Source organism: Anomalospiza imberbis, chromosome 3 (assembly GCF_031753505.1).
Source record: "Anomalospiza imberbis isolate Cuckoo-Finch-1a 21T00152 chromosome 3, ASM3175350v1, whole genome shotgun sequence".
NCBI classification, from domain to species: domain Eukaryota; kingdom Metazoa; phylum Chordata; class Aves; order Passeriformes; family Viduidae; genus Anomalospiza; species Anomalospiza imberbis.
Genome location: NC_089683.1, coordinates 22079933 through 22101036, shown reverse-complemented (window position 1 = coordinate 22101036; position 21104 = coordinate 22079933). Strand labels below are relative to the sequence as shown.

The 21104-nt window shown below is 33.1% G+C and overlaps 1 protein-coding gene across 1 annotated transcript in view; it reads left to right on the top strand.

Annotated features, from left to right (window-relative positions):
* Positions 1-20756, top strand: part of CSMD1 (CUB and Sushi multiple domains 1) — a 1092711-nt gene extending 1071955 nt beyond the window's left edge. Inside the window, exons 64-70 of the mRNA XM_068183622.1 lie at positions 109-288; positions 1888-1932; positions 5794-5955; positions 6986-7098; positions 7881-7968; positions 14528-14660; positions 17198-20756. Coding sequence (XP_068039723.1) covers positions 109-288; positions 1888-1932; positions 5794-5955; positions 6986-7098; positions 7881-7968; positions 14528-14660; positions 17198-17357 — 881 coding nt within the window. The 3' untranslated portion in view covers positions 17358-20756. The remainder of the gene's footprint in view (positions 1-108; positions 289-1887; positions 1933-5793; positions 5956-6985; positions 7099-7880; positions 7969-14527; positions 14661-17197) is intronic.
* Positions 20757-21104: the final 348 nt, after the last annotated feature.

Sequence of the window (21104 nt, the reverse complement as noted above, 5' to 3'; positions counted from 1 at the left end):
TTGCTAAAAACTATCCAGAGTTGCCATGCATTTATTTCAAATTGGATTGTCTAATTCTATGGAAACTGCTTACCACTATGTTTTCTAACTGTAAAAACCCTATTGCAGCTCATGCTTGCAGGCAGCCAGAAACACCGGCACATGTAGATGTGAAAGCAATAGACCTTCCTACTTTAGGGTACACTTTGGTGTATACCTGTCAGCCAGGATTTTTTCTTGCTGGTGGATCAGAGCATCGGACATGTAAACCAGATATGAAATGGACAGGAAAATCACCTATTTGTAAAAGTAAGTCATTGCTTAAGTGATTTCTTGGATCCTACAGGGTTTGAAATAATTTTCCCTGACATTTTTGTTTTATTTAGTAGAATTATTTTTTCCACTTATTTAATGACACGCAGGAATAACAGCTTTTATTTTATAAAAGAAATGGTGAAGAAATCAAAGTGAACATAACATCTAGAACTCATGGAAGAGGAAAAGGTGTGCAAGTGCACAGAAACACATACATGTTTACCCTTAACAACAGCAAACACAAGCTAAACAATATTAAGTACTACTTTAGCTGCATTTGTCGTTATGTCACAGTTTTAAATAGTATTTCAATTATTCAGTGCTTAATATATGATTTTCTATAAGAACAAGAAAAGTTATTAATTAGCCTAGCTTTTAGATTAATGCAGATATACTTTTAGTCTCTGCACTATAATCCACTTTTATATCAGTGTAACTTTCATAGTTTTCTAGAGTAAATCTAAGTATATAGTTATAAGGTCTGAATTTGCTCTTCACATGCAAATCAACATGGCTATTAGCTTTCAATTCAGAAAAATAAAATAAAATTATATTTAGAATATGAATAGAGGAAAAATAGATGCCATGGGAAAGTTTTTGCAGTATGATTTTTAATTTTAATATATTAAAGTGTCCTGAATAGTTTTGATGTTTGAGCAATATTTATTTTTCTTTAATGTAAGGGCAGACTTCTTTGATTGAGTATTGTCATTTGATCTACATATCAGAATTTGTCTTTATTTGGTGTGTCTAAAGGATGATTTTTCATAGATACTGTATCATTAATAATTTGAGAAAAAATATCTTTTTGAGAGGTTTTTTTTGCTATTTTATTTATTGAAGATAAATGCAGTAAAGATTTCTATAGATTGGGTTACAGTTTTTAGGTACAATTCTCACTGAGTGTCCTACACTTTTTGTGCTTTCTTAGCATGTGGTCAGTCTAATTAGTGAATGTCTGCTCCTAAAGAGAAAAAAACCTCCAATATACCAGACCAAGTTTTCCAATGAGACACTATCCTTTCTAATGTGCCAAATGATGAGCCCAGAATTTGATAAGGATCAATGGACTTATCTTTGCATAGTGTACCAGAATTATATTGAATTGCACCTTTTTAATTCAAAAATTGTGACCCTTTCCCATGCTATCTGATCCTGTTATATGAATCCAGCTCTCTGACTCTTGCTGGTTTGTGTCATAAATGCATCAGTCTTTCCTAGCACAATTTTTACTATATTTAAAACATTATTATTCATAATTAGATATAGTATTTGTCCCCTCTATAAGGCTCTCTTTTATAGCACTGGGACTGATATAAATATTTTAGCCCTAAATGTATGAGATATTTAGCTAGCCAGAAAACTTTTCACAGTAAAAATGTTATTTACCTAAATTATTTTCTGATTTTTTTGTGTGAGTGGATAGATTTAAACATATAAAGTATTCAAGACAAGTCATTTCTGTTTTAAAAGTGGCTCTATTGGATAAAAGATGATTGCATCCAACAGGTATTGTTTTAACATTTTATTAAAAAAAAACAAAAACCACACAAATATGTTCATGAAAATGATAATTTGTCTTTTTACTTGTAGGTAAAGGAGTGAGAGAAGTTAATGAAACAATAACTAAAACTCCAGGTTTGTATACAAGAAGAGCTTTAGATCTAAATAAATTAAGTTGATTTACACCCAAGATTGCTATGGATAATAAAACTATTTCCAATATTTTAGTGAAGTATTTGTTACTAATTTCCAAAGAATATAAATGTTGACGTCTTTTGTAATAACAGGTGACGTGTGAAACCTAGTCAATAAAATTCTTCCACAAAGAACTTTTTTAAAATTTCTATAGTGCCAATTTTGTAAATTGCATAAAATCTCTTCTCAAACAGACAAAATAAGCTTATATACACAAACCTCAGATTTGATGTAGTTTTTTATCAGAGAGATTGCTATAATGGAGAGCCTTATAATGAGTGTATACTATAATTGCAGGGATTAGTTTCAGTCAAAGTTCTGCCCTTCACATTGCAAGTGTTGTAAGAAGTATAAAAACCCCACCCCAAAACCAGTTTTTGAAATATTCTTGGCCATCATTTCACATAAACTCTCCATGTACTCCAAGATAAGGTTTCCAAAACAGTGTGGACCAGCAGGGAGGTGGCAAGGCAGGCAAACATTACTGTTACTTTTCTATGCCACCTAATGAACATGTATGCAGTTAACCTATTCCTCTCGCCAATGACAAAATAGACAAATGCATCTGAGAAGTCCTCATTCAGAAAACGAAAGTCCTGATTTTGTTTATTAACTTATTCAACAATAAGCAGAGCTGTCACCAAATAAATGAGCTTGCAATTCTATATTTTGGTTTTTAGCAAAGCTGCAGGGAAAATAAGATTAATGGTTCACACTCATGACAATTCACAGAGGGACTCTCTGAGTAGATGGGATGAAAAGGCATTTCTGTTAATAATTAACCTTCCTGGAGTGTTTATTAGTGTGAGTGTCAGGTGAATCCATAAATGAGTTCTTCTGAAATACATTACTTCTACAGACTTACAATAAAGCAGGATACAGTGTTCATTCATTATAATTAATATACAGTGTTTATTTTTTGGAGGCTTCACCTCACCAAACACCTAAGGTATGCATTAATCTGCTACCACATAGGTTTTGAAATTTCAATGAAAAATTAAAACGTAGTCCTAGTTTCCAAATTATTTGCTATGCAGAGTGCCAGTATCAATTCACACAATATCATGTCCTTTATAACTAGTTTTTATAAGTACTATTTAAAAGCTATTAAAAAATAATTAAATACTGTTATTGAAAGTGCCAATCATTGTCAACAGAAAAGCTAAACTGTAACAAATGACAATTATTAAGAAGAAAACATTTAAAGTGGTTTTCAAAAACCAGCTCTGCACTATTATTGTGTGTTTTAGAATTGTTAATTTTCTTTGTTATAGAACATTAGGGATTTTGAAATGCTTTCTTTACATTGTTATGTTGACTTTTGATACAATTTGATTTGCTGCTATCTGTATTTTGAACAGAATTAAGTTAATATTGGTAAACTACTGTTTCTGTAACAGAATAAAATCATGTTCTGGTTTTTCACCTTTAGACAAGTGAATGCAAGTTATATTTATTGGTTTGTTGGGGTTTTTTTTATTCATTTGTTTGTTTGGGCTTTTTTGGCAGAGTTAATATCTTCATAAAAAATTGTAAACATTTTTACATTATTAAGTATACGTTGCAGCTAAAGAAATTCTTACAATATCCATGTGAGAATTAAGAACTGTATTACTCTGCTTGGTTTCCACTGTTCCCATTGCTTTGTATAGTCTTCAAAGAAATAGGAAGCTGTTTTAATGAGTAGCTATGGATTTTCCCAATTGTCATGTCCTGAGAACAATCAGTGCAGTCAGTGCAGTATTGGAATACTAATAGCCAGCTCATTTTACTCATTTTGCATTTGCCCACAGGGGGTGGGACTTTGTAAGTGTTCAGCACAGTTGTCTCAGAGCCTCTCCAAAGCAGCATCCCTGGGGACTGCAGCACTTGCATTTTTAACATTTTAAAAAAACATGGCTGGGGAAGCAGTAATACAAATTTTTCTCCCTACTGATTCTGTTCATCTGCAAATGCAAGCTCTGTAAATTCTGAGGCAGTGGTACTATTTTGCAATGCTTAACAGCTATTATTGATAGAGTTGTTAAACAAACTATGTACTGAACATGCTGGAATGTGGTGAAAGTGTGGAGTCCTTTATAAAAGTATGGTGTCCTTTATAAAAGTCTCACATAGTACCTCTCTGGTTCATACTACTAATTCTAGATATTCACCTTCATGGGAATATGTCAGACACACAATTTTGATTAAAAATTCAGACAAAAATAATTGTAATATTTCTTTTTAGAATACCAAGTTTCAAATTTAGCTATGTCACTATTGTAGCAAAAAATGAGAAATGAGTAGGAAGAAGAGTCTGAAAGACCCTTTACGGAATCCACATATTTGCAGAAATTATACAAATTCTAAGGACTGTGACATACCAATTGAAATGTAATGCTACAGATTTTTGGTAGTAAGTTGAGGTAACCTTGTGTAAAGACCCACTGACTTTTACTTTGGAAATGGAACACTTCCAGTTATTCAAAGTGGAATACACTCAAGGTTACACTCAAAGCCATTTAATAGGTCTCTGCTTATTTGGAATCCAGTGATAGAACCAATAACATGCTGATGATATTTTCAAATCATTCCAGACTGAGCCTGAACATTTGCTTGTGACTTTTGCACAACTTAAAATCAAAAGACATGGAAGAGATTATTTATCCTTTAGTCAACAGCTAATCAGCCCTCTGATTTTCGGATGTCTTGCATGTCAAGTATTATTGCCCTGGGTTTCTTTTTTGAAATAAGTGATTAGGTAGAGGAAGAAATATCCATGGAATTTTAAAAAATGGATACAGGGAATACCTGCACTGTTAAATTTCTTTCAGCAAAGACAACTGCCTTTATATTTGCTCAGAGTTTGACAAAATGCAAAAAAAAAGATGATCATTTAATTTAAGAATTTAATTAAAAGAGTGTGAAAATACTTCTAATGTCAGTATTTAGTTATTTAGAAAGTATCATTTGTAGTGGTCATGGATAGTAAGGGTGAATTTTAATACTTGGTAGAGATGTCATTTTGTCAAGACATGATGTGTTTAGTTAAACAATTTAAAATACAACATCTAATACCTAAATATATTTTTTTTTTCTGTGTAGAGGAAAGATACCAATCACATCAAAAATAATCCAAATGCATATGCTTCTTCCAATAATTCAAGCTTCATTTTGTAGGATTTTTACTTCAGATAGTTCTAACTGAAGTTGCTGAGAAACGTCAATTAATTTTAAATCAAAAGAAGTTTCATTCTTTGAAAACATCTGTGTTCATAGGTGCAGTAATATTGTATGGAAAAAAGATTTGAAGTCTAAAAATGACTGATAATACTGTACCAGAAATTCAGTCAATTCAGTTGAATATTCATTTGATACTCCTTTCAAAACCACACAGTGCTGCTTCAATAGATCCATGAAACAAAAGGGATAGCCTAAGACAGTGTTTCCATTCCAGGAATCTCTGGTTTCAGAATAATATTTTTTTTCCTCATACCTTAAAGGTACAGGGCTTTAGAGGAAGAGTCCATGTTTTTGCATAATCTTGAGGACATTCACTGAATCACTCAAGCTAGAAAATGTGAGGTTATTTGAGAACATATACCATGATGGACAGGTGTAGTATATTATAAGCAATTGTGTGGAGAGGTTATTAGATTTATTGTCTGTATTGTTTTTTAAATTTTTGCTATATTACCTCGTTAGAACAGTGGATTGATTGTCTAAAAAAATTACAAGCATAAGTATGGCTAGAAAGATTGTTATTTCATTGTAGCTTATGTCTTCCTTTGTTTTTTTCCCCCCTACCCCACTTTTATTTAGTTCCTTCAGATGTGTTTTTTATAAATTCACTGTGGAAAGGGTTTTATGAATATTTAGGAAAAAGACAGCCTGCTACTCTCACTGTTGATTGGTTCAATACTACAAGCAGCAAAGTGAATGCCACATTCATTGAGGCATCCAACATACAGCTCAAACTATCAGGTAGGTTCAGAATTTGCTGTTAAAGAAATTCTTATATATATATTTTTTAATCTGGTCAGTTTTGATGCATTTTCATTCAAATGGAAAATGAAACAAAAACTTTATATTTTTGCTAAAAATAATTTTCTCTTGCAAAAGGAAAGGTTTTAATGAAATGATCTGCACAGGCTTCTGTCACTTCACGTGCAGTCACCCATGTATTTAAGCTGTTATATTTCAAATAGATATTGAGGTAGAATTTATTCATCTCAGACTGTTGGGTAGCATTGGTGTGTTGAAGTCGCAGGAAATACTGAAGTGCAAAGTGTATATAGGCATATTAAGAATTGTAAAGCTGGAAAGCTCAATTAATCAATATTGATTAATATCTACCTTAAAATAATGTGGTATTAATAATGGCATAGCATAATAAAGGCACAGATAATTAAATAACATTGTAAATTATGCATACCTTATAATCAACATCATGCATTCCTTTTTGCAAATCTAACTGAAGTTCAGAATTAGCCTTTCATCACAGTTCGATTGAAAAGAACATTACCAACTATCACTGTCTTTTAAGGTCAAGAGTTCAGCGAGAACTGCAGTAGATGGTTGCCAAACAGGAATTTTCTTTTATTGCACTACTGATATCTAGTATAGCAATATCCTGTTGTGATGTCAGTAAAATCCATTTTTTTCCAGGTCAAGGAAATTCCAGGATAAGAGTACTGTCTGTATTCAGAATTCCTGAAATACTATGTAAAAATACAACTGTTCTTGCCCTATTCTGTATAAAATTAAACAACACAAACCTATCTTTGCATTCTGTTATCAAGTATGATGAGGCAAAAGATCCATTAAATAGGATCCAGTCATTACAGTCCTTTAAATCTTGAGGTTTTTTCACATTATGAAATTCTTTTACTGCAGAATGTTTTCTACAAGCTCTTTTAGTATTAAAGTGATATAATTAGATTTTAAGGGATATTTGAAAAAAATGATTGAAAATTTGTTTAAAAGGTATGTCTTGCCTCTTTTATTTTAATAGGTGTTTACAAGAAGGAAGAAGCCCATTTGCTCTTGAAAGCTTTTCAAATTAAAGGACCAAGTGACATTTTTGTAAGCAAGTATGAAAATGACAACTGGGCACTAGATGGTTATGTAAGTACCCAGGTTGCCATGGTAAAGATGGCTGATATTAAATTCTGAAGTAATTTGTGATTATCTACATAAACGTATCCATTTTATTGTCTTACAAATATGTAATCCAGCACTCTGGATGTCAGTGTCGAGATTGGATTACCATTCATTTCAAAAATATGCATACAAACTTCTATCTGCTTTACTCTGATTAGAATTTTTAGTTTATGAAAGGGAAGGAGAAGTGAATCAGCACATTTTGCCATGTTTTTGCCTTGTTTCCTTAGATGGGAGTGGGAATTTTACCTTTAGTAATATTGTCCTTTTTTGGTTTGGTAAATAGTTCACTGTAATTAAAGTACACCTAATCTTGAAGGTGTTGTTTTCCTTTTTGCATTTCAGTGCATTTCGGTTTTACTTTTTGCATTTCTTCTTTCTGCCTCATGATACTTTCTGTGGAAAATAGTTTTAAATCTGACAATTCAGCAGGCTTCTATAGCTGCATACTAATTCAATTATGAGTATGGCATTTCAAGAATTTTAAAACCCAATATACATTAGATATTTTTAAATCATTCCAGGTGTTATTTTGAAACTTTGTTTAATATTGTTGCAAATAAATAAAATAAAATAAAATATTTGACATAATAAATATTGTATAAGCATAGAAAAGTCGCTACTATTTTAAAGGCTAAAAGTGAAAATCTGTACTCCATATTATCTAGTCTGAGTCAGAAAAAAATGACCAAACTTTATTTATTAATTTCAGATTTTTTTTTTTTTTCTGTTTCAACCTATTCTAGGTATCCTCAGGGCTTGAAAGAGGAGTTTTTACTTATCAAGGTGATGTACATGGAAAAGACTTCGGAAAATTTATGCTCCAAAGACAAGGTACATGCTTTCATAGATCTTTAATACGTATCGTCTTTTGGAGTCCTGCAAGAATGAATTCAAATAATTACTCAGCTATTTAGATGAAGTAGGCATGTTTATTTTACATTATTCCTATTAAAAAACATAACCAAATATGCATATTTAAAATAAACATTTGAAATCCTAATTTAACTCTGCTTAACACTATTATTATCACAGGTTTTCTAGTGTAGCAACCTAATAAGTACTGGATGCTCTTAAAGAGAATGTCATTGCAAGCACTTGAATTTCTTTTTGAGAGTATCAGGGACATCATGCAATGCAGACACATTTCCTGCTTAAATATACAAATTGTAGTCAGAATGATATAAGAAATTAAAAGGACAGAATCAACCCTAATTTTGACAGTGTCATTTGGAGAGTGCTTGTTGCTGGTGGATGTTTTCAGAATGTATGTGTATTTGGACAGAATTTTATTTCACTGCCAAAAATATTAAATGAGTGTCTGAGGTATGTATTACAGCTATGGGCTCAAAGGTTCTAGCAGCTGGTATAAGAGTAGTTATTTTGCTCATAAAATAGTTTTATCATACAAACTAAAGTATTTACTTATTAAATATGCACTCATAAAATATTTTTGGCAAATACCAAGTGTAGATCCTGGATCTACTGCAAAGTGGTCAAAGCACAGTATATTCGCTGAAAAGTACTGGTCTAGGAAGAGGAGACAGCCTAGGCAATATGTCTATGGCGGACTACATGTACATTTTATAAATTGCCTTGGTTCCATTAGCCTGGTGTTGTACCCGGTGCTCTTTAGAGCTCTGTTGAATCTCTCTTGTACTTCTTTGCTCTAATAAGTACTGTAATAGCAGTTATGCTATGGATTGTCTCATCTTGGCCATCTCTCAAATGGTTAAGTATGTTTAGTGACTAGGGGCAGAAACCCATCTCTTCAGAGTCCCAGCCTAAGAACTGCCAATTATTAAAGCCAAATAGAAATTCAATCTTCAGAGTAAACTCTTGTGTGGGACAGATTATATGTCTGCCTCTACTTTCATGTAATCTTTCCTACTGTAATATCTAAGCTGCTTTTGCTTTCTGATTTTAGCTATCACACTGTAAAAGAAGAGCATTAATATTTGTTCAAACATCTGTCAGTTAAGCAGCCTTAGGTATCTTGAAACAATAAGAATGTGGTTTGTTGTTTTTGTTTGGGGGGGATGTATACTTGTATTTGCTATTTTCTTAAACAAGATCAAAAAATATATCCATGGTTTGCCAGCTACCTAAAATAAAAAGTTTGATTCTATGTGAAATTAATAGCTCATGGTGGTAATAGAAGAATAAGCAGAAAGTTAAACAGTTAGAGAATTCTCCAGTGGATGTATTCTACAGTAGTGGAAAATATTGTCCACATCACCCTTTAGAGCTGTGATATAAGAGATCAGTTTGTATAAGGCTAATAAGGAGCTGGAGTGTTCAAGTGAATCCTGCATTCTTGGACTGAGGACCTCTCATCTTAAGCTTTGACATCTCAGTAGAGAGCTTGCTGCAAATGCAGACACCATCTCTTTTACAAGATTGCTAAAAAGACACTGATTTTCTATAAATTGCTTATTCTCTATTGAATAATTAACAGCTAAAAGGAAACAGCAAACTTCTATCTAATACAAGTCATATTTGTCAATACCCTCTTATATTCAAGGGTAATTTGCTTTGTTTTTTAAATCTATTATCTTCATGAATATTTTGCTGAGATGGTGATCTCATATATCCTCTGTCTGAAGACTTAACATATTTCTGGTTTTTAATTATATTATTTGCTGCCTATACAGTAAGCCAAAAGTATGCATAAACTGGTGCATACATAAAGCAATATGAAATTCTCCGTCTGCAAGCATATTTCAAAGAAAACATTTATGGAGAACTACTTGGTTAAGTGGGAAAGACCAATATATTTTATGAATAATTTTCTATAAGACAATGCTAGAAAAAGACTGGTCTCAGTGGGTATTACAGAAACATGGCATATTTTGAGTTGGAAGAGACCCACAAGGAAAATCATGTCCAGCTCTTAAATGAATGACTCATACAGCAATCAAACCCATAATGTTGGCATTATTAGAACTGTGCTCAAACAACTGTGTATGCTCAGTCTTCAAACCTAAGGACATGAAAACAGAAAGAACTTTTCTTTCTTAGTACTTTTCATCTTCTCTTAGAAGCAATTTTGGTTGTAACCTTACAAAAGAACCCAAAGGACAAAGATAGTTGTTAGAAATCTGTTTAGAGAACTAGAACTATACCTGAGCCTTCTTACAAGACCCAAGTTGCGACACCAAATTTTTTAACCTCTTTTGCCCAGTAATCAGTAATTTCTCAGGTCTTTTGGTCTGTTAGGTTATAGCAACTTTGTTTCTAAAGGCTGCAAGTCTGTAGCTAAATTCAGTTTTAGCAATTCCTGTGTGCATATGAATCAAAATTAAATTTCTAGAAGATGCTTTTTCTAAAATCTTGTTCATTCCAGTCTGGACACTTCTTTTAAAATTGTGTAAAAAGGTGGTTTTTTGAGAAGAGAAACCTTCTTCACAAAATTATTATTTTCCTGTATTTGTTTTCTCTGGAGAAATACAATGACCCACCTCTCTTTCAATTTTTTCTTTCCTCAAAGTACTTTTTGACTTGTCTAGATTGACATAACATATTAACAAAAAATGAAATAAGCATAATTAATTTGCATCTGTGTTATATTTGATCAATGGCTGTGGAATACACATCCATTACTGAAAATTAATCAACTTTTAAAAGTGTTGAATATCATGAGATGTGAAGTTTAAATTTCACTCTATGAATCATCCTTCCTCTCCAGATCATTTCACACAGCTTCATCACTCACAAGGAAACTTTACATCTAAACAGGGTACTGAAAGCTCTAGAGCACAGAGCTGTTGTGTGTTAGCTAAAGCACAAAAAGATATCTGGAGTAATGAGCTATGAAACTGTTTGGTAACACATGTCTACACCCAGTGAGGCACCTATCCAAAGAGTCTTTGCTGTCCAGCAGGTTCAGTCAGGTGAAGAAGCTCCAGCCTATGTTGCTCCTTGAAAGCTGCTGATTTTCTTTCTGTTTTGGTATTTTTTTTTTTCTCTTAAATCCTTGGCCTGCTAACTATCCTTGTTTCAGAAATTACTCTTAGGCATGTAATTCTACTTTTCTTAGTCTTGCATGGCTTTTGCAGTCACATTTTCTCTGACATGAACAGCATTTCTCTTAGTAAAACTGTGCCATGATGTACAGATGCCAGTCAGCTGAAACCCTGAGCTAGGAGACAAAGGAGAAATGCATATAATAGATCCACACAATGATAAGAAAATGTTCTTAATCACAGAATCATGGAATGGCTTGGGTCAGAAGGGCAGGATTGCCACCATGAGATCAGGGTGCACAGTATTTTCTTTTAAAAAGTATTATTTTCTATAAGGTATAAATTACAATACTTTTCAATCACCTCAAGAATAAAAGTGCACGGCTTGTACATTAATGAATTCACGGTGTGTTGCCAAAATTTGAAGTCACCTGACTGCTGCTGTTTTAGGAGGCTAAAGCCCTGTTATTATGTGAACTGTTAAAAAAACCCAAAAACATTTCTAATCTTACTGAACATCCCTCTTCAAAAATAACACATTTCCCAGTGACAAAGTATGGCTGTTTTAATGAAAAGTAAATCAAATTATCTTTTGCATAGATTTTGTGTATGTTTGTGCGTATATTTAGGTATTTCCACTTTTCTGTTTTCAGATGTGGTAGCAATTACTACCTTAGTTTGGGCAGTACAATGATAATGCTGTCAAGCAATGACAAAGTTCACGTCAGGATATGTTTAATCACAAACAGATCTGAAAATTATTATAATGAGTAGACCAGACTATGTTGAAATGATACTGAGTCTCATACATGACTAAAATTCAGATTATGCAGAACTGCAGTGAAGGTTCTTTTCCTAATGATAAAGCACATGCAATGGCGAGTCTGAACCTGTTCAACTCAAGGTTGAAACTCTCAAATTAATCTTGTAAACATCAGTGAAAAATACCAGGTTTTGTTACCTTAAGTGTGGTACTTCAAAAACTGTAGAGATATAGAATATGTGATTGACTCCACTAGAGATCTTGTGTAAAGTCTTAAATGTGCATCAGTTATCCAACATAGATAACTTAAAAGAAAATCTTAAGTGTACATTTGTGCCTGATTTTACATCTTGAACTACACAACACTTTTTTAAAATTAACTAAATAAACCAAAAAGTTCATACTTAGGTTTTTTTAATTAATTTTATAATTTTTCTGCTACTTGTACATTAAAATGTATCTATCATATGTGGCATGATGATAGGTTTGAGATAAAAGTTAAGACTTCTTTGATCACACATATTTTTATTTGAAATTTGTATAAGAGTTTGAATATTAATTCCTGATTTTTGTTGGTGTAAGTTGACTTCAATGAATTTGATATTTTTCTTATTTTTTATTAATTACTCCAAATAATTGAAAAAACAGCTAGAGATTGTGGTGGTATAGGATGAAGAAAGTGTTAACTAAATGTTTTTGGTTGGTTGGTTTTCTTGTAGTCTGTCACTTCTTCTAACCAATAAAAAACATTGAAATCAGTACTTCTAAAACTTCTGTTAACTATTTGACCTACCATAGTTTGTCTGTCTTTAATTTAGATAAGTTGGAGGATGTCCAGTACATGTACAATGCAGTACAAATACATACATTTACGCCAAGTTTTTTTCCACAGCTTGAGTTTTGGGACAAGCACTGGATTACTAAATCCCAAGATTTTTATAAAATGATTGTATTCTAAAACAATTCAATGTTAAGAGTTGTGCGAGGAAGCTCATAACATGATCCCATCTACCACAATAATAGGTTAATTAATTTGAAAAGGTTTTCCTTCACCAGTTCTTCAGAAAAATATGTAGAGAAGTCTAAAACCTGACAGACGATTAAGACAGTGAAAAAGATTGTAGTGCAATATTTTGTCATATTTTAAGTGATCAAATGTAGCAATACTGAAATTCCTAGGGAGGTTGGCTTCATTTTAAAGGCAACTTAGTTGCTTCCTGAAATTTAATACATTTTTTTAAAATTAAATGTGCAAAAGGTATTTTAATATTGACAGTTGAAACATCTATGATTTAAAGATATCTCACAAAAAAAAACCCCAAAACTTATCTCATTTGTCTTTTCCATTGAGTTTGAACTGCAAGAAATCATAGAATGGTAGAATGGTTTGGGTTGGAAGAGACCTTAAAGATAATTTAGTTCTAAACTTCCTGCTGTGGGCAGGGATACTATTCACTAGATCAGGTTGCCAGTTCCTCATCCAATCTGACCATGAATACTTCCTGGGATCATAGGAGAATTATTACTTTTTTCTGTTTTTTTGTTTTCTCAGTTTTTGAACTTATTTAGATGTTTTAGTAGACTGGTGAATTAGCATAGTGGCCATGTCTCTGCTGTATAACTGGTTTGCACTAGAGTCCTGAAAAGACCAATTGATGCTGCTGCTGTCAATGAGGGAGTTGTGGTGTTTGAAACACTCTGTACTGGTGGTTTGGAGCATTTCTGAGAGGTAAACAGCATTGTCTCCTGTTCTTCTCCACTCTCAATAGCAATAATATCCCAGAATATCAAGCACAGATCCTGTAAATGCCCTCTGTACTGGTCTTTCTTTCTTGAATGGGACCTATATTGCTTTCTGAAGAGCTGTGAGTTCAAACTGGCAACATGGAGTTGGATCTCATAAAAACATATTTTTTTCTATAAATATTCTGTATTTTTCATCATTAAATTGTCTTTCATCCTTCACAATTTGAATTACCAAGGTGGTCAACTATTTAAGCAACTTAATGATGTGTCTCTTTATACTGATGAAAAAATGTGTTCTGCAAAATGCTTTACAGTCCATGTTATCTGCCTTCCCACAACATCAGCCCAGCAAGGCCGTGCCACAGGCCACTGTGTTTGCATTCTCTGCACTGTTCTATCCACGGCTGCTGGAGGGACGTGGACACAGGTGCAGACTTGGGAGGGCTACTGAGCCAAGCAGAACAGCTGTGGCTTATTGCAGTCACCTCAGTTTTTCCTTCCTTGTTCTTGTTTGTTGTGGTCTTGCATTGCTTGTTGTTTCCAAGCTGAATATTAAGACTGCTGGCATACAGTACTTCTGCAGAATTAATTTGTTTTCTAGAAGTTATATGGCTTAACTTCATTAAACTGAGTCATCATCAGATTATTATGTTAATAATCATAATTATTTTACTTGTTGAATACTATTTTCAAATAATTTTGATAGTTATTGATATGTCATGAAGTGGTATTAACAATATTTATACTATGATTCTGCATGCTATTTAGTTCAAGTTTTTAACTAGAATTATTTCATCAAGACTCCATCTTCTTTAGCTCTTAAATAAAAAGAAAATCATTAACTAGATAACATGGGAATTTTATTTCTCCCTGTAGATAATGTGGAAATTTTATTTCTGCCCCTTTTGTTTTATTTCAGGTCCTTTAAGTGCAGACACAGACCTTTCAAATCAGTATTATGGTACAAACAGCAGTTCAGTTGCAGCTGCCATCCTGGTACCATTCTTTGCTCTAATATTATCAGGGTTTGCATTTTACCTCTACAAACACAGGTATTGTAAATATAATTTATTCAATAATTTAATAAGCTTTTTGGTTTGATTTTCACAGGTAACTAGAGAACACGGTGCTAAAAGCTTTTAAGAACAGTTCTTTTAAGAGCAGTTATTAATGGTGTACATTTTGAAAAATGAGTTGCTCTGTTAAGGAGCAAAGATCTTTCAACCTTCTTGGTTCATTAGGCTGAATCAGATTGAAATCTGAGGTCACATGTTCTGTTTTTTCATTTTAATGCTTTACCAAATTGAATGTATGCTGCTACTTTCAAAGAGCTTATTAGTATTAATTATACAAGCTGAAAAATCCATAAATTCCACGAGGGAACAGCCCATAATGTGACTCCTTACAGTATGTGCTGAGTCAGCTAGTGATTACTATAAGAATTGGCACCACTTCAGGTCATATGAAACTTTTATATGTCACTAGATAATAGAATAAATCCAACAGTGTTGTCTGGAATCTGGTTTGAAGGCTGATATCTATGTATCTTCTGAAAATTTGTTCATTCTGAGAACTATTTGCAAAATAGTATATAACAGGAACATGCTATTTTAACTTTTGTTCTATAATCATGATACCAAGGTTATTTTGTGATTGCAAGAAATCACACAGACAATCTGAAGTCCACCAGTGCCCTACGATGCAGTAGACTGCCCATTTCAGCATTAGATGATTTGGGAAAAATAAAGTGCCATGGGGCTTGAACTTGGGAACTGCGGTTAAAATTATCCACATCCTGAAATGTAGTATAGCCTTTTGTTGACAAAACTGCTCAGGAAGAGCTGTCAACTATATCTTCAAACTTGATATTGTAAGACGCTTTTATGATGCCTACAGGTCTACATTTTCAGACAGCTCCTGTTCTACAGTGGTGATGGGAGCTTTAAGAGCATTATGAATGCCCAGGCATTTGGATCTGGAGAAGAAATGGAATGAAAAGGGAATATTGCTTAGAAAGAGGAGGCAAACTCATAAAAATTATTTCATGACATAAGGGTACATTTTGTAGTTTATCCTGTGAAATTTTTAATGCCCTACATCAGGAGTATGTATTTGAGAGAGATAAAACTCATTCTTTAGACAAGCAGCTATAAACCCTCTGTTTATGATAGGGCTGGTGCAGCATTGCAGTTCTGCCTAATTTAAATGTATTATATTTGAGATAGGAGATATTTCTCATAACTTAATATTTCAAAGAATATTCTTCCTTTTCTTCTATTTTCAATTAATTGCTTACACTAATCTGCAGGTTTTAAAGGGGATATCAGTGTAATATTGCCATCAAAAAATAAACTAGTTGATTAGTGATGTGAATTAATTTTAGGTCAAACCTTATTCTTTTCAAAACAAAAGATATTCCAATAGAAAGAGAACAGAATCTATACGTTTTGAAGGGTCTTTCTTGAAATTACATCAATGATCAGAATAACATGAAACTTCCAAAATGATGTGATGGTTATGAACCTAGAGGCTCTCTGTAACAGACAATTTTAAGGTCTTAGGGTACAATTTTATGGATGTTTCTGCTGTGCCTACTCACACAAACATCATCTAATTAGAACCAGGGTTGTTAAATCTTTTTTACACAGTAGTACCTTTTATCTGGCTGATAGGGATTACTTCAGGAATGAAGACTGCATCCCAATCTTTCTGAGCAAAATTAAAATATATTTAATTACATGTACTTAGGAAAGCTCCTAGTTAACTTCTAAGATTTTTTAGTTGTTATAAAATTAAAATAGGCATAAAACCACATTTATTAGTAACAGAATTATTTCCATGTTGTCAATTTCCATTAGTGATATCTTTCAGTGATAGCTTTCCCTATCTGCTATCCAAAAGAGAATAATTTTATAAGAAGAATTAGATTTTCAAGAACCCTTTTCTGAAGTTATATAACAAGATTCTAAATTGTTTTATTAAGCACAAAGCACTTACATTTTGCACTCCTTTCTTGCCTTAATACAATTACATGTATAAAACCATATACTGAACTTATTATATTTCTTTAGATATTTCTAGATACCAAGAGATTTAAGTTTAATATATTAAAATATAATATCATAGAATATCACTTTGCTAGATATATTGGAAAATCTGCACAGTTCTGATTTATTTTCATTTAATTATTGGCTTAATATGTTCTAACAGAGCTTTGCATAATAATGTGAACATTCTTGAAATTTTGATAAATCTTTCATGGTGAGAAAACACTATCAAAAATAAAAGATTGGTTAGTTTGAGTATCATTTGATGCTGAAATGTCAACATTTATGTGAATATCAGTTAGGATTTGATCAATCTGATTACAGGTATTTGGACAAGTTATTTAGCAGTGTTTATTGTTAATATAGAGGTAGAAAGACATGCTGTGGGAGATCTACCTGTAATAACTGAAATTGCAGACACTTATGTGGAGGTTACTACCACTAGCAGTGCAAGATATTCTGGACACTTGCTTTTGTATGTAGACAGAATGGAAATATTAAAATGTCTATTATTGCTAACGATAATTTTCTTTTTTCCCCAGAACAAGACCAAAAGTACAGTACAATGGATATGCTGGACATGAAAACAGTAATGGACAAGCTTCATTTGAAAATCCCATGTATGACACAAACTTAAAACCCACAGAGGCAAAGGCTGTGAGGTTTGATACGACTCTGAACACAGTTTGTACAGTGGTATAGCCTTCAGTGCCCAATATGACTGATTCATAGCCATACCTCTGATGGACAAGCAGTAATTCCTTTGGTGCCATATACCAGTTTCCCTTCTCTTGGCTTTGCTGCTGTAATCTTTAACATCTTCTGTCAGCCTACATGCAGCTAAATTTTCTGGTAAAAACGTGTCAGTCTTCGGGGGATCAGACAAAGAATATTTTTTCAGCTTAAAGTTGGATCAAAATGCCTGGCTGCATCTGCTCCATTCCAAGGCACACTGTAAGGAAGACTGCCAAGTCATGCCAATTTGTCATATTTAATGCCTCAGACTCTCATATTTGTATGCGGCTGAATGCCTTTCAATGTGTTCTTCTGGGCACTTGGATAAATCCATTGAGTACTGTGACAAATGATAGCACCACAGATTATCCCTGGGAATATTTTGAAGAAATAAAGCTCTCTTGAAGTAGGAGACAGCCTTCCTTGAGGTTGCATACACTTGCAAATGCTTTACCATTGAAATTTTGCTAAAATTAGGAAAACTTGCAGTATATTTTATTCATAGGGCAGCTTTACCAATTCCCCAGCCATTAATGTCTCAAAATATTAATGCACAATTTTTTTTTTTGCACTAGGGTGTAATGGCTGGCTGAGTAAGATAGTGGTAAAAATACACAGGGTTTCTACACACTGTCCGTTGTATATAGACATTCACTTACACTTTGCCAAGCAAAACATTCCACAATAAATTTACTTGGAGTATTAAAATGATCCCCATGTTTAGCACCAGTTAAAATTTTGTGCTATAGAGGATAATGTTTCTTTTGTCAATTTTTGACTAAATTTCATTGTAAACATGATTACAAATCACTGGAGACTTTGAGCCAGAACAAGAGCCCATTTCTAAGAAATCTTCATTGCCACTATTTTTTCTTCTGAAATCAGTCATCAATCACCACTGTCAGTATCATACTCTTTAACAGCAGGGGGGTTAGCAGCTTTTGCTGCTTGCCATGTACAAATGTGAATAGTAATTTATTTTAGATAGCTCATGAAGCCTGTGAGCCTGTGCTCATAATACAGTCTTCCCTTTTGCATTTTTTTTCCATTTTTCCTTTAATATGACATCATTTTCTGATGTTACATGGAACTAAAACACATCACAGTAGCATAGAAAAACCCAGGGCAAATTGTCCATAAAAAGTGGCCATTCAGTTTCTACTCTGAACAAAGAGAAATATTCAACTATCTTTTCTTTCTGTTTATTTTAATTTTTTTAGACACACTGCTTACTGCTTTTGTACTTACACAGTTTGACAGAGAAATTTATACATATAAAGGTTGAGTAAACATTAAAGTTTGCATAGGATTAGATATTTCATTGAATGAAAATAAAAAAAAAATGCCATTGGGCAGATGAATGAAATTGAGATTTAAAATTAGGAAATCAGTAAATAATGAAGCAAAATCTGGTTTTAGGCATACACATTGAGTTCAAAAAACATGAAAGTTATTTTTCTTTTCTTCTAATTCAGGGCTGGTTTTTTGATCCTGTTTTTTTGTTTTCGTTTTCTGAATTTCAAAATGTCCTATTGTCCTATTGCCATCTAAGCCTGTTGAAAAGTTTTTCTGAACTCCACATGTGTGTAGGTCTGGCTGTTATACACAAAACAAAAAGGTAATATAAGCCCAGTAACAGGTTTTTCAGCTAATGCTGCAGAATGCAACAAAAATTTCAAAGGTAACCCTTGGTAAGCTTAACAACTGCATCTGTTAGATGAAAAATACCAGCAATATAATACATAATAATTTTAGGGCCTGCAGCTGTTACATTTTTCATATGAGCAAGGAACACTGAAGGAAATTTAATAAATAATCCTTTCCAGTCAGCTCCTTGTTCATTTTGTTTGTAGGTTTTTGTTTTCTTTTTTTTTTCTGAAGTTATTGTGCAGTAAGTTTCATTTAGCTGTCCCATCTCAGAGCCCTTCACATTTTCTGAGAAAGAACAGTCATCAGATAAAAGTTGTCCTGATCTTCCCCCACATAGAGCAAGTTTCTTGGCAAATAAAGAGCTTCTGTAGGAACAGTGGGCCAGGAAGGAGGATATTCTGACAGGTGTTAAAAATTGACATTACTGCATTAAAAGTCTTTCTGTAATGGCAATGGCAGAAAAAAAAATGGAGTTTTGGAAACAAAATACATAGCTTTTATTGATGAGTTCTAGTCCTATCATTACAGTGTATGCTTCGGTGCCCTGTGTCACTATGACCACCAAGCAATGTGTTGGAGGATAAAAGAGAATACTAAACTGGTTTGATCTTTTGTATTAGAGTGCCCACATTCCATGAATCCATTATTTAGTGGTTCATTTTGGGAGGGAATGTAACGATTACTTATCCTGAGTGCTCTTTGATCAGGGACACTCAACAGAAACACACTAATAAATTATCCTAAGTTTGCTTGGAGCTTTGATTAAACAGGAGCTTCACACTGGAACCCAAGTAAAACCAAAGTATTGCACTTTAATCAGCTCTACCCACACCTTTCAAATTCCTCTCCTTCTCCGCTATGTTTGAGTCTTCTGTTCAGGTTGGATCTCCTTCTCCTGAAGTCATTATACAGAGGGCTGTGTATGCATGCACTTAGATATGGTGCTTCTTCAGAATGAGGCTCTTAAGATGATGTGCAGTGGCTGAGTAATGGCAGCCAGGAAATCTGTTTTTTTCTTATAAATGCAGAAGACTTTTCCCCCAGCGTTGACCAGATCATTATGACAGGCTAATAATACATGCTATATTTTTTTTAAAAAACAGGTTATGTGCTTCAAAGCTGTTAAAAACTGCTGCTTGTATCACACATCTTGCCTTTCTCCAGGCTAGCTGCAATAATTTTTTTTCTTGTGTAAAATATTTTGTAAACAAAAAAAGTTGTTATTAAAAAAATAAAAAAAAAAGTGGGAGGGTGGGGGTGGGAGGACTGGGGAGAACGCCCGCATAATGACCAAGTCAATCTAATTTTCATTTCCACTATTCCATTCTGCCATTTCACTACATGCTGCTGTGACATGAAGTAGGTGCAAAAGAACTTTTTGTACAGAGATATATTTTTTATGAAGAATTTGTAAAATTATTAAATATGATGTACTTTTTTGATTAATGTAGGTAAATTGTTAAAAATAAATGTTTTTACAATACAAAAAGAAATTGTAATTTTCCCAATAATGTAAAATTTACCATCTTTAGCTGATTTTCAGTTCTGATCCTATTACACTTGTATTAATATTAAAGTGGCCTGCTAAAAATAAACAATATTCTCTTTGGAAAAAAAAAAAAACAAACATACAAGACTGTAATATAGCCTGTGCAATGCCACCTACCTTGAAAGCAAAATCAGAGTTCTAATTAAATATTTAATTTTAGATTTTCATCTATTGTGTGACCTCTTCTTATCAACTTTGTTCCTTTTATTTCCTTTTCTGCTTTTAAATCTCAGATACTGGTTTTTCATTATGTAATGTTTCAACAGAATCTTAGTCTTGTCATCTTATATTCCCAAGTATTTTTTAACTTGGGAAAAAAATTCAGGCGCTCTCCAGTGAGGTGGAATTAACCTACTGTTATGTTACAGATTCAGATTTTAAAATGGGACTTAAGCTTTTTGATTGTTTTATTAAAAATAACTGGTTTATTCTTCCACAAGCCTGCATCCTACCCACGAAATAGATGGATCACATGGAGCCAGAGGTATTTCCAATTTTAACATCTGAGAGTTAGT